This window comes from Onychostruthus taczanowskii, unplaced genomic scaffold (assembly GCF_017590055.1).
Source record: "Onychostruthus taczanowskii isolate IOZ18803 unplaced genomic scaffold, ASM1759005v1 scaffold7, whole genome shotgun sequence".
Classification (NCBI taxonomy): domain Eukaryota; kingdom Metazoa; phylum Chordata; class Aves; order Passeriformes; family Passeridae; genus Onychostruthus; species Onychostruthus taczanowskii.
In genome coordinates this window covers 15,392,848-15,406,832 of record NW_024504786.1, presented here as the reverse complement: position 1 = coordinate 15,406,832, position 13,985 = coordinate 15,392,848, and the positions used below count along the sequence as shown (strand labels likewise).

At 37.0% G+C, this 13,985-nt stretch overlaps 1 protein-coding gene across 14 annotated transcripts in view; it reads left to right on the top strand.

The window, feature by feature from the left end:
* EVI5 (ecotropic viral integration site 5) overlaps positions 1 to 13,985 on the top strand; it is a 74,037-nt gene that overhangs the window by 44,210 nt on the left and 15,842 nt on the right. For 13 of the 14 annotated variants that reach the window (XM_041421347.1, XM_041421342.1, XM_041421345.1 and 10 more), the window contains 2 exons: positions 499 to 594; positions 11,020 to 11,115. In XM_041421347.1, coding sequence (XP_041277281.1) covers positions 499 to 594; positions 11,020 to 11,115 — 192 coding nt within the window. Of the gene's footprint in view, positions 1 to 498; positions 595 to 11,019; positions 11,116 to 13,565; positions 13,704 to 13,985 lie in introns of those variants that run through there. The other variant, XM_041421350.1, reaches the window with a different exon arrangement.

Sequence of the window (13,985 nt, the reverse complement as noted above, 5' to 3'; positions counted from 1 at the left end):
TAGTATTTTATTCTAAAATGTCTTTGTCGTATACTGTGACTAAGATAGCTGGACTAAATGAGGTTGAGAATACATTTGCTTTTGTATTTAATTTTTTTTATTTTTTAGGACAAAGGAAATTATAAAATAAGTAACTCTTGTGTAGCTTTGATGTTTCTCTATATATAATAAGTCCAAAATGAAAGCATGAGCTGGTTTCTTTTATAATGTTGATTCTTTTTCTTAATTTACAGTATAATATTTATGGAAAACAAGACGGTTGTTTTCTGGACCTTGAAACTGATAACAGCAAGTTTTCAAATCTGCAGAGTTTTTTTTTTTTTTTAGATTAATATACTTTAGAGTTTAGATTATTACATACTCCTCCTATGGGTTAAAATTAAATTTGATTTCTTTAGAATAGTGGTAGTTTGCAGAGCAGGATTTTGAGTAAAAGCAGTGCAGTGTTTAATCAGCTAAAGCTGGTACTAGTTAGCTGCCATTTCTGACTTCTTTCAGAGTAAAGAAGAAGTGATGGCAGTACGGCTCCGTGAGGCAGACCGCATTGCAGCTGTGGCAGAACTCCAGCAGCATATTGCTGAATTAGAAATCCAGGTAACAAGTGATGGCATTAAATGTGAAACTTGATACTGATTAGATTTTGTACTTTGTGAGTTTTTTTCTTCCCCTACTGTGTTTCTTCATTAGCCTACTGTGAATACAAGACACTGCTTTGCCAAGTGGGATAATGCTGTATTGCTGATTTCCTCTACAAGCCAAGCCTTAAATCTAACTTGGGCACTTACTTGTAAGCTTTTAATAATTCTTCTGTACATATACCATGTTAAAGGCAACACTCTTTAACTTCTGTTTTGGTTTTTTTCTCATAGTTGGTACTTCTTACCAATTAATAGATGAGCTTGAAAACATTCTCTGTCCAAAAAAAGATGCATACAATTTTGGTTCCAGCAACCATTTTTTTCTGTTTTTACTCTTCTGCTATGATCAGTATTGAAGGATTTATTGTAAAACTCTTACTCCCTTAATGTAATTCTTGAAACCAGAAATATTTACTGCTACCACGTCACTGTAGGATCTCAAGATGCATCCTCTGGCATCTGTGTTATTCCTTACACTTTCAGTTCCTTTTGGAGCTTTCACCATCCCATGAATATGCTGCTCCCTTAATGAGAAAACCAGTGATTGCTGTGCTGTATATTCTCTTGGCTTTGGGAAATCATGATGTCTTACTGTAGTCTGACCTCTCTATAATCATATACTGTTGTCCTGTCTGAATTCTGATGAAAAAGTTTTCTTAGTTATTTTTACTAAGTTACAGTCTAGTTACAATCTACAACCTGGTGTTACTATTGTGTTTCTTCCCTCTGAAATCTTTCCTTTGAAGTGATGATTTTATTATATTGTTTCAAAGCCACCTTTTCCCTATGATTTCTCAACTAGTTGTATCTTTTTCATCACTTCATATATGGAATGTACAAATAAATTTCATTGAGCTTTCATAAAGAATTTGTTATATTTTCTGTAGTGCAGCAGGCACTAAACTCATTGAAAGTTAAAGCAATCATTTCTTTAAATCATATAATGCTTAGATAATGCTGTGATCTGTACATTAGAAATACCTAGATAAGTATGGTAAGCATTGCATATGAATCATTTATCATCTAGTGAGATAACAAGAGAGTAGCTGAGTTAAAGTCAATCTTCTGCTCAAACTGACCTTTTAAAAAAAGAGAGGGGAAGTTTAAAGGTTACTTCAAACAATGTGATTTAGTAGGTGAGAAGTGAGTACTCATTTTACATTATTTTTACTTTAGCACAGACTTCAAATGCCATCCTGCTTCCATTATTTGATAAATTCACATCTCTCAAAATGTAGTCAGTATCTTATGAAATGGTGAATCCCCATGTGATCAGTTGGGAATTTTTTGATAGCAGTTATGCAATTCAAATTGTGTTCATTTTTTAGTGTAAATATATCTGACTTGGTTTTCTGTTGTTTAACTGATGAAACCATCCACGCTCCATCATTTGATTGCTCTCTCTTATTCCTTTTCCATATTTCTACTTAACTTAAGGATCCCAGAATTGCATGTGGATTTTTATAATACCTTGTTGTGAGACAGAAAGAACTGCAGGAATGTAATCTATTTTATAACTCCAGCTAATACATCCAAAGATCACACTGTTCCTGTTTTGTCATAATATTGCACTCTTTCAGGTTCAGTTGTTTATCCACATTATCTCTCATTCCTTTTCACAAGTACTGCTTTGCACAATGCACTTTTTAGTTATGTTTTTATTATTCTAGGTTTTTTGTTTCCTTCCAAAGTACATTTCAAGTCCCAGTCTTTATGGTATTCTCAGATTGCTAATGATTTCTTGAGTCTGATCTTAGTAAAATTCTTCATTTTCTTCACAAAAGTGAGAGTGGCTGTGCTTTCTTTGTATACAGTGTGGAGTATGAAGTAATTTTGTGGCTGAGGTTCCCGTTCATTTGATGAGTTTGCGCTGTTTAGGTTTTTGGTGAACATCTCAAACTTACTCTAGCAGGAAAGATAACTTTTTCAATTGTGAAATACAGATTTTAGGTGTGAACTTTAAAGTATTTAAAACAAACAATTTAGCAGAATTAAGTTCTGCTAATGTTAATTTTTTTATTTTTGACACTGTGGACATTACTTGAACTGCTTTTATTGAACTGTGATAGATGTCTGTGGTTCTTTTTAAATCTAAGGAGATATTTTTCTCCAGTGTGTTTTGCCAGCAAATACAAAACTTATGATCAAAGCTTCCTTTTTGGGTACTCATGCTCAAAAGCCTTTGAAACACCTGCACCAAAAGAAATGTAATAAAGGAGCTGGAAATCCTGAATTCCCAAAGCTTTTCAAGCATAAAACATGCAATTGATAATAGGGCTTAAACAAAAGCAAATTTTAAAGGAGGTTGAAAGTCTAGATAACTTCTTCTTCCCTGGAGAAAGAGCTGCCTCCCACTCTCTTCTGTTCAGCTTGTAATCAGGTGACAGCTGTAATTGCTGTCACCTGATGTGGGGAATAGAGGCCCATTTAATCAGAACTTGCCTTAATGACTTGAAATGCAGTATTTAATACTAGAAATGTATTTAGCCAGTCTTGGAGCATAGGCACCAGGGTTTAAGTACAGAGGCACAGTGCATCACAAATAAGTCTGCTTGTCATGCTGTTTCAAAGCTGATAAAAATGAAGGGAGGAAGTTAACGCTCTGGTATAGGTGTGCAGGGACATTTTTTAGACAAACACATCTCAGATCTGTGACAATAAGTTTTTGTTGTAGGGGAGAGTTAGCTTTTTTTTTTTTTTTTTTTTTTGAAGGGGGTGGTGCTTTTCTAAGAAGCTCAAGGGATTCATTGCCAGGTCCCCATGGGCGATAGCAACGATTAACCTAAATTGCAAGTTTTTCTTTTAAAAGTTTATGTAGGTGTAGGTGCAAGACAGTGATGTTAAATTTGTAATGCAGAGTATCACTACTCCCACATAAGAACTGATCTGACATCACACACACACACATGCTAGATTTAAATCACAGTTTCTGGGTCATTCTTAGTTTTGGTTAGTAATAATTACAGGGATGGAGAGTGAACTATCAATAATAGATGTAATTCTGCAAGAAGTTGTCAGCTTATTATGTTGTTAAGAAGTTATTTCTTAATATATTCTAAATGTCACCTTGTCTTGTTTGAGCATTCAGTTCATGATGCTGAGCTTTTAAACTTTTGTGTAAGTATATTGAAATGCAGTGAGTTGTCCAACACATGATGGATATTCTGTCTTTTTTTAGACTTTCCATGCAGAAATAGCATGGAATTGAACTGTAACTGAAGTTTAACTTATGTTGCACATACCTAAGCCCCAGAAGTGACAAAGAAAAACCCTGATGTTATAAGCCTGTTATGTGGAAACAAAGGTTTACTCTGTCAGCATTTGTTTACTCCTCTATCATGTCTTTATTTTTCTCTCACTTGCCAGTTGAGCTTATGTTTGGGAGGTAAATATAGAATCACAGAATGGCTTGGATTGCAAGGAACCTTGAAGATCTTTTTCCAATCTCTCTGCCATGGGCAGGACACTTTCCCTAAACTAGGTTGTTCACCATCTTCACAGTAAAGAACTTCTTCCTACTCTTCCACTCTCTCGTCCTTTCTTCCACTCTCAATCTACCCACTTTCAGTTTAAAGCCATTCCCTGTTGTCCTGTGACTACATGCCCTTGTCAAAACTCCCTCTCCAGCTCTCTGCTAGCTGCCTTAGGAAAGGGCTCTAAGGTCTCACTGGACCTTTCTCTTCTGTAGGCTGAGCAGCCCCACCTCTCAGCCTGTCTTCCTAGAAGTGCTCCAGCCCTCTGATCATCGTCATGGCCTCCTCTGGACTCATGATACTGAGTCTATGTTGTTCTGGTGCTGGGGACCCCACAGCCCCCGGGTGGGGGTCTCACAAGTGTGGAGCAGAGGGGCAGAATCCCCTCCCTTGAGCTGCTGGCCACACTGCTTTTGATGCAGCCCAGGACACATTTGGTATTCTGGGCTCCAAGTGCACATTACCAGTTCATGTCCAGTCTCTCTGCCACCAGCACCCTCAAGTCCTTCTCGGTGAGGCTGCTCTTGATTCGTTCATCTCCAGCCTCTATTGATACTGGCGTTTGCCATGACCCAGGTGTTGCACCTTCCACTGAGACACATTGAACCTCATGAGGTTCCCATGAGCCGACTCCTAAAGCTTGTTCAGGTGTCTCTGGATGGCATCCCTTCCCTAAAATGACTTGGACATATTTAGCAGGTTTCTGAGCTTTGAACAGGACATTTGAGCAATTTATTAACAGATGAAGGATTGGTTTTTGGATGATTGGGCTGCTATTTTTTGTATTTCCACACTGGGGAGAAGCTTACATAGAATCATACAATCATTTAGGTTGGAAAAGACCTTTAAGATCATGGAGTCCAACTATTAACCCAGCATTGTAAAGTCCACCACTAAACCATGATCCTAAGTGACACATCTACATGTCTTTTAATGCCTTCAGGGATGGTGACTCAACCACTTCTTTGGGCAGCCTGTTCCAATGTTTGACAGCCCTTTCCATAAAGAAATTTTTCCTGATATTCCATCTAAGTCTCACCTGAGGCCACTTGAGGCCACTTCCTTATGTCATTTCACTTGCTACCTGGGAGAAGAGACTGATCCATACCTTGCTATAACCCCCAGCTCCCTCAGCTGCTGCTCATAGGCCCTAGGCTCCAAACCAGCTCTCTCACCCTTCTATGGACATGCTCCAGCACCTCAGTGTCTATCTTGTGTGAGGGTCCCAAAACTGAACACAATATTCAAGGTGCAGCTTAGCTTGTCCTGGTCAGGTTGCATGCAGTGTGATCCTCTATGTTTCATCCTTTCGTAAAATTAAAAGAGCCAAAGCTTCAGGTTTGCTTCCTCAGGAAGATAGTGTTTCTTGTTTTCATTCAGCTGAACTGGGAGCTTCAAACTGCAGCAAGGAAATATTTCTGGCCTAATAATTAGCAAGTGTTCCTTCTGGTGGCATATGGGTGGTCCTGTTGGTCCATTGATGTTGTTTTGGTTTTGGTTTTTTAAGTTTTTCCCTACAGTAATTGAAAGAAGAATAGAAAAATTCAGGCAAGGTTGCATCAGTTACAAGCTGCAGTCACTCACTGCCTAGGGTGAGGAGCAGTAGACCAGTGGAAGCGTAGGCAGGTTGAGGAAGCAAAGTGGGGCAGCTGTAGCCCCTGCTTGGCAGCTTAATTTCTTTCCCTCCATTTATATGCAGGCTGGCAACATGTAGTATTCTCTTAAAATTATCCATGAGTTGGGCAGGATGGAGAATACTTGTAAAATGAAAAACTAATTTTACATCTGAGTATTCTTAAAGTAAAAAATTATCCATAAGAATTAATTCTTCTTTTTGTTAGGTTGATCTGGACAGACAGCAACATCACTTCTTCCTGCTGTGTTTCCTGGCAGATTCAGAGAATTTTGTCACATTTACCCTATCTCTAACCCGGTCAAAGCAGCTTTGAGAACAACTGTAAAGGAAATCCATGATTGTGCTAGTAATCTCCCCACAGCTTAAACTCTTAGCACTATTTCTTTAGAATGAAGCCTTTCTATGACCTCTGTTTAATAACTTTTCCAAGTACTGACTGTTCAGTAAAGAAATTGTTTCCATCTTTTCAAGTTACAGGAAACCCTTTTTTACTCTTATCAATAGTGGTGTGTGATGTTAGTGATGTGTTTTTGAAAGTCTAGAATGAGTCACTGTAAAGTCACTGAAAGGACACTAGTTACCACATCTACCCTTCTGAATATACTTCATTTACATTTTTAATGCGGTGTCTTTTGCCATGAAGTAAGAGTTTTAAAGCCTCTCCTGAAAAGAGACAAGTTGTTACCAAGAAAATATTTCGAAGTCAGAAAAGATCAAATTAAGTGTGTTAGGGAAACATCCTATCTTCCAGTGATTTTTAGTAGAGATGTTATCTGACAAACAGACAGTTGTCTATTGTGCCTGGAGTTTGACTGCCTGTGTAAACTTTTCTTTTCCTGTGTTTTTAAGTTCACAGTTATTAAAATGAAAACAACCCTAGATGTTTTCTTATTATTTAAAACAGCTTATTTTATTTGTATGTATATTTCCTTTCCTATCTGATGTGCTAATTGAGTGTTTTAGAAAAGTTGCACTCCTCTTGGGATGAAACACCTGCAGCTGGAATTTGATTACACTGGTCTTCTGTATCTTAAACTTTGATCAAACAGCAAAAGCCGGCTTAAGGCCTCCAGTGTTTTTCAGGTGCTTTCTGGTGATTTATTTATTCGTTGTATAAACCCTTTCTTATTATGAGTTCTAAACTTGATTTTGGGAGGCCATTATACAGTAATGGTTTCAGATATTTTAAATCAACTTTTTTTTTTTTTTTAAGCAGTCTGTCCCTGCACTCGTGTTGCCAGCTATACATCCTGGCCTGACGCTAAATGAGTTTGAAAGGTCTCCACGTGTTCAGGAGTTCTCAGTAGCATCAGGTGGCTTTTTGAGACTAGCTGTTGCTTCTTTGCAAGATGCTTTTTTCCTAGAAAGCCAGACAAAAGAGGATTTAAGTGTGATATGAAAACCATGGTTCTCAGTTGATAGTTTTTGGCGAGGAGAATATTTTCTCATTTTAAGGAGAAAATTTTTGGAGTGTAGATTTTTCTTCTCAAGAGCTCTTGAGTGTAACTCTTAGTATGCACACAAGTACAGTCACTCTACTACTTCGCAGCAGGATGAGAGAGGTGAGAGCTTCCAAAACTGTGAAGGGGCCTAAGTGAGTTGTGTTTTAGCAGCAGGTTTTTTTTGATCTATAGAGTTCATTTCCTGCTTCGCTGCCCGTGCTACTCCCACTATATACACAACCTCTGGGCCAGGGGGTTGGATTGTGTATTGGCTGAGTACACTGCTACAAGCACCTGTCCCTAGGGTAGAGGTGATAGCTGCCACGAGAGTGTTTGTTACCCTGATACAGATTTCTAACCCTTGTGGTGCTGTTGGAGCTGGTCTGTCAGAAGAGACTAAAAAGGAGCAGTTAAAAATCTTGAAAAGCAGTGAAATCAGGATGATGCATCTTTAATTACAGCGTAACACCAATTGGCATTGCTTTTCTAAAAATCCTTTTGGGAAGAGGAGGTAGGCACTGCAGTGGTGCCAATACACAGATGCAGTATGCCAGGGATGTGGGTGTAGAGAGTCATTCACATGTGACTGCAGGATGTTTTAAACAAATTCCTACATTCTAGAATTGGTCAGCTTTCAGTATTTTGCAATTCTGATAATACCCACACTTTGCTTATTTATATGTTCTCTGATTTTTTTTCTCTGTATATTAATTTTAAATTTTAAATTAATATGATTTGCCTAGCAACCAGGTAGTTTTTGTGTTGTGACTTCTTCTCCAAATATCACAGATTTGTTATAATAGTGCTCCCCCTCACTCTCAACCACCAAAAACCGAGCCAGCAACCCGCATCCTATGTGAATGACTCTAGATTTAAAAAAATTTAACATGGAGATTACTATTCTCTTTAAAAAGGTGTGGCATTCATACCTTAAAGACTTCTAAATTGTAAGTGGAGTCTTAACATTCAGTTTTGAACCCATACTGTTGATTTGAGTGCTTTCCTCAGAAGTACAGAGCTGCTCAAGCACAGTAGTCCAAAACCATTCAAGCATAGGATACAAGTAATGCAGAGTTAAATGTCCAGTTCCTACTAAAGTAAATGCCACAGTAGGAAGCATTAAATAAAATTAAGCTGCATGAAAGCAATTTAATTTTTCTTATGTCAGTGCAGCTGTGGTAACTGGTAGTATGGCTTCACCTTGACTACTGTGTGCAGTCCTGGGCTCCACTATTTCAGAAGGTCCTTGAATGTGTGCAGAGGGTAATAAGGCTGGTGAAAGGGATGAAAAGAAAGTCCTGTGAGGAGTGGCTAAGGATTTTGGACTTAATTTAGTTTGGAGAAAAGGAAGCTGAGGGGTGATGGTGTCAAGTTCCCCTAATGAAAAACTACTGTTAAAGGATATTACTACCAAATTTAAGTTCCTCACATTCAAATTTGCCTTTGATTAATGAATGCTCATCAGAAGGTGGGAATTATTTGCATTAAGTTCAGATTACGTTCTAACATGACATGTCACTGGAAGGTGAAACAATTTAGAAGATCATAATAATAGTTTGTACTTGTATAAAAATGTATGTATTGATGAGAAACATCAGACTCATTTCACAGTATTAAAGAATATTGGGTAACTTAAAAATCATAATGTGACAGATAAAACTTTTTTGTTCATTAGATATGTAGGTAAGCTTTCAGCTGTCTACTTATTATTTATTCTCTAAATTAGATTTTTTTGATAGAAATTAAAATATATTTTAATGCTGTGTGTCTGACTCCTGCATGTTTTCCAGTGGTTTGCTACCACACTTGCAGAAGGATCTTTAAAAGACAATGGCATGGTCAACTTAGTCGACTATACTTTTCTGTTGGCCAGGGATGAGCAGCAGCTGTAAAGAAGACTCTGATATCTTGTTGTAATTTTTTTTTTATGTTATCCTTCCAATTTATCCACTGTAGACAGACTTGGTAGCCCACAGAACATGGGATGATTTAACTAGGAAGACCATTTTTTTTCCAGCAAGTTGAAAGGATCAGCTTCTGATCACTTGCATTTTGAATGTTGCAAGAGGAAGTTACAGCATGACCTTTTTAAAAGTATGTTTGTAGAAAATGCCATTGCAGGGTTACTTTTTTTTTGATGAATTGCTAGCTCTACAAAATCTGTAGTTCTGAAAGGAAAACTGAAACTTACTTGTCTTGCAGTAATAATGGGCATCTTGCAAGCCAAGCTTATGCCTTCCATTCAGCTCTAACTGACTGTAGCTACAGTTCTTCCATGAGCAAATAGGCATTTTTCTGTAATATCTGCATTGTAGTCTTTACAATGTTATTCTTAGAATAAAAAGTAACCATAACACCACTTAAATGTAATGGAAGTGTGGAATTACCATATGATATATGCTAACAGCTTCCAGCTATTTGTGTGCCAAACCCAACCTGCTAAATGTTACTGCTTCAAAAAAATTATTTTTTGAGTAATTTTGTGATGCATACCTCACTGCAAGAAAAACAAAGCCTGAAAAAAAGAGATATTGCTTCGATATTGCCAATACTGACAGTGTTCTAGATATTTCTCTCCACCCAGCAAAAGGATTTGGAAGGTAGCATGTTATCTCTCCTCATAGTTTTGTCCTGGGGTTTATATTTCAGAGAGATATTTTAAAGGAACCTCTCCATTAAAGCTTTTTGTCTTATACTTTGATGAATAGTTAACACTTTTCATTCTAAAAGGTGTTTAACCTCTCTTTGCTAATGACTATCAATTTGGCTGTTGAAGTAAATTTGCTTTCTTCGAGTGTAATTAAAATTTCAGCAAAATGAGCTATAGGTAGAAAAACAAGATATTCCCATTATATTTTTATTTCTGTAATACATTGCTTGTATGTGATTTACAGTCAAGGTAAAGAATTTTATAAAACCAAGGTGCTTGCACTCTCTAGAGCTGGTGGCTGCTTCACAAATTACTTAGATAGAAAAAGGCAAGAGCAGAGCTGTTCTGCATTTTATTAGTAGCAAGTAGAAGACATGGAGTGCATTCCTCATCAGGGTGATTATTTATCTCAGATCTGCCAAGTTTGGTTCAGTCACATTAGGATTCCCTTTAGGGACAAGATGGAAACCAGTGCTGCAGGCATTCAGTGCAAGTGAAGTCTTTTCAAGCATTCTGAAATATAGGAGCTGCATTTGATTGCCAAATTAGGGAAATGTCATATTCATCTTAATCTATTGTTTTGTTTGTTTTATTTTGTTTTATATTTGCCAGTTTTTCTGTATACCTCTTGAAGCATTGGTATTAGGGGACATTCATTTATACTATCTGGAACTCCTACATGACAAATACCACAATATTTTGGGTGTTACAATTCTTCTTACAGGACAAAAGCTTGAAATATGTAGTGTTTCCCAGTGTGTGTCCCACAATGCAAGGAAAGAATTGTTTAACTGGAGACAAAAGAAAATGTCTTATTGCTAAATGTGAATTTTACATTAGTGAAAATAAAATACATTGTGTTCCATGTATTGACAGTGTTCTGTAGGAGTGGTTTACTCAAATGTATTTTGATGTACATAGGATGTGGATTCCACCTGTGAAGCTGTTACTTCTTTGTGCTCATCCATAAAATCCTGCCTTGTACTATTAAGAGAGTTACCTTGGTCTGAGCCACTGTCACCTCTAGATACCTGCTGTAACTTCAACCAAATGAAAGTGCTGGGTGGTATCTGGGGATAGCCTCTGTTCGTGACAAAAATATGCAGACAGTTAAAATAAGATTTTGAATATAGTAGATCTTTGAATAATTTGAATATGATTCCTTTTTTAACCAAAACAGAAAGAAGAAGGAAAAATTCAAGGGCAGCTTAATAAATCTGATTCTAACCAGTACATCAGAGAACTGAAAGATCAGATAGCTGAGCTGCATCATGAGGTGAGTGATATTATACTGCAGTCCCTGATCACTTGTACCTTTTGTCCTTTCACCTGTGGCAGGTTTTATTTATTTAATACTTATTACATCTTCAGTGCCTGTTTTTGCTGAAGTACATTATTTTAAATGAATGCAATAAAACTCTTATACATGAATCTTGCCTTTATCTTGGAATGTAAGAGAATAAAATAGTGATTACTTTTGTAATTTGACATTAAATGAGATTGGCATTTATGATCCATCTTGGCTTTTTCCTTAATTTCATTAGTTGATCATATTCGTGTTGCATTTACTCCATTTGGAACTGCATATATGAAAATAAGCCCCTTGATGTCTTTATTTGCTGCACCTGTTAAGGCCACTATAGTTAGAAACTAAACCTCACTTGTGTAAGTAGAAGAATTCATGTGCAAATTTTCTGGGTCTTGCTGTTGCGAGGATGAATTTTATGTGGTAGTATACTGAGATTGCTTAAAAAAAAAAAAAAAGGATGCTTGCTTAATATCAGTTAACAGATTTTTAACTTTTAAACTGCCAAAACCTTCAATCGATGAAATTTCTGTCTTCAAACTTCCTTGCTCTGATAGTTGTAGTAACTTTCTGTTAGTTAAAAAGATCAAAAGGGCTTGAAACCGAAATGGCTTATGTAACTCCTGTGCTCACTGGCTCATTTCAGTTTATGCTGCATTGTGAAGAAATGTCTTTACCTAATACTCCACATGTGCAAAATGCCTGGTCATCTTTGCAGTAGAGTCTCTTTCTAGCCTTTTCATACACAGCTCTGAGAGTGTTGCTTAAAACCACCAATTCAACCTAATTGTTTGTTGCCTTTTTGCTTTTATTAAATAAACACATCCTTTCTTTAAGTGTAGATAGTGTTTTCATAACAATCTGAGTAGATCCAAGCTTTTAGGATCAATCCTTGAGACTTATAACACAGTTGAGGATCTTGGAATGTTGTCTATGCTATAGATCACTATGCTATAGATGGAGGATAGTCTCTAGGGTCATCAGTCCAGCACCTTTACCAATCATTAAGCTCACTTAAAAACAGATTTAAAAATCAATAACCTGGCTTTCTCCATTAAAGCACTCTAATTAGTTTTCTTTGTTGCTTGCTTGAAGAATTCCCAGAAAGCCAGATATTTAGTGTATTTTTGCATTATGAACAAAATAAGGCACTGTTCTGACTTTTTCCTCTGCTCACTGTAGGTTTAAAGGTAAGAAACACTGCTTTGGGGGAAAAGTAGAATTTCTCTTGGAAAGCTGTTGCATAATTTTCTCTGTACAATCATCTGTTATGTGCCTGGCTGAGCAACTGAATTGTCATGAAGGCAGGCAAATCGTACATCTTTAATGTGTATAAGTTAATGTGAACAGGTTGGAAAGAAGATAAGAGAAGATGTTCATAAGCTCACAGAATAATGATAACTCTAAGTAATACCAGTGATTTCCTAAACAGTTCATTCTAGTCAAATCTTTATCAGCATTTCAATTTGGCTGAAAGGAAACGCTGTGAAGAGCATGCATTTCAACAATAGCAGAGTTTGAGTAATTCCATGTAGAAGAGCATTCCTCTTTCAGCTATGTGCTTTGTGGTGGCTAAATTTTTAATTTCCAAGCTAGGTAAACACTATAGGAAGGAAATTATTCTAGGATATATAGGAACAATAAGAAGAAATGGCTTGACTTGATGATTTTACAGATCTTTTCTGACTAATCATTCTATCATTTTATGAAACTCTGTATGTAATAGGCGTGTGCTACCTTGGCAGCATTCTGCATGCTTCTTTACACAGACTATATTCAGGCCTGGAAGTCTTTGTTTACTAATGACTTATTTTTCCCTTTCCCCCTTACTGTTGCCTATTTATTTGTCTAGTTTTTAAATAAAATCTTAAGAGGGAAAGCAGTGTTTCGTCAAAAAAGCAATATCTGAAGAAAATGGCAACAGGAAGAGGCAAAAATGTTTGGTCTCATCTGCTAAATGTTAGAAGTTTAATTCAGTCAATGCCAGTTAAATAAACAACTTCCTTAAATCTGCGCTGAAGTGTCTTCATGCATACATCCATTAATGGCCATGTTCTTTGTTTTTTGGCTAGCTGCTTTCTGATTCTACTTCTGCAAAAGCTAAAAGAAACGTTACACATTTGCAAATGCATCTTCCTGAAGATAGGGTGATGGTGTATGTGACATGCTGACCACAATCTCCCAGCTGGTTAGCATGTAAAAGGCACTGGAAAAGGAACAGAGCTCTTGGTGACTGTATGGTTACCTTCTAATACATTGTAATTGTGTAACTTTAAACTGCACATAAATGGAAATGTTAATTAAAGCAAAACTTATAATTTAAGGTAAGGGTGGGATTGATATGTGTTAAACAAGTTGAAATGTCTTGGCATGGCCATCAATGTTGATTGTGCTTATTTAACTTTTTTTTGCCTCTCCAGCACTGCAATTTTACAGATTTTTACACCAGAAAAGTTGCAGGTTCTCCATCTGAAGAACGGAACAAAATTGTGACCAAATCTTGCATTGAATACAAGTAACTGCTGACTAAGTTCATCTTCTGGCCTTGGGATGAACACTATTGCATGCCTTTGGCCAGCAGTATGAATGTAAATGTGTCAGTGGAGCCTGGAGGAGCTATATACTTGAATTCAATTCTCTGATATTGTCCATCAGATGGCGATGATACCAAGTTGTGGCAACAGCATGATCCATCCTAATTGCAGAATTCTTGTGAGAGGTCTACTGTTCCATCAGTGTTTGCAAAGCAGGCTAGTAGCCAGGCACAGGGAAATCTAGAGTATCAGAGAGGAACACCAGTAAGGACAGCAGAGAGTCACTATTACTAAGCAGTGTCTGAG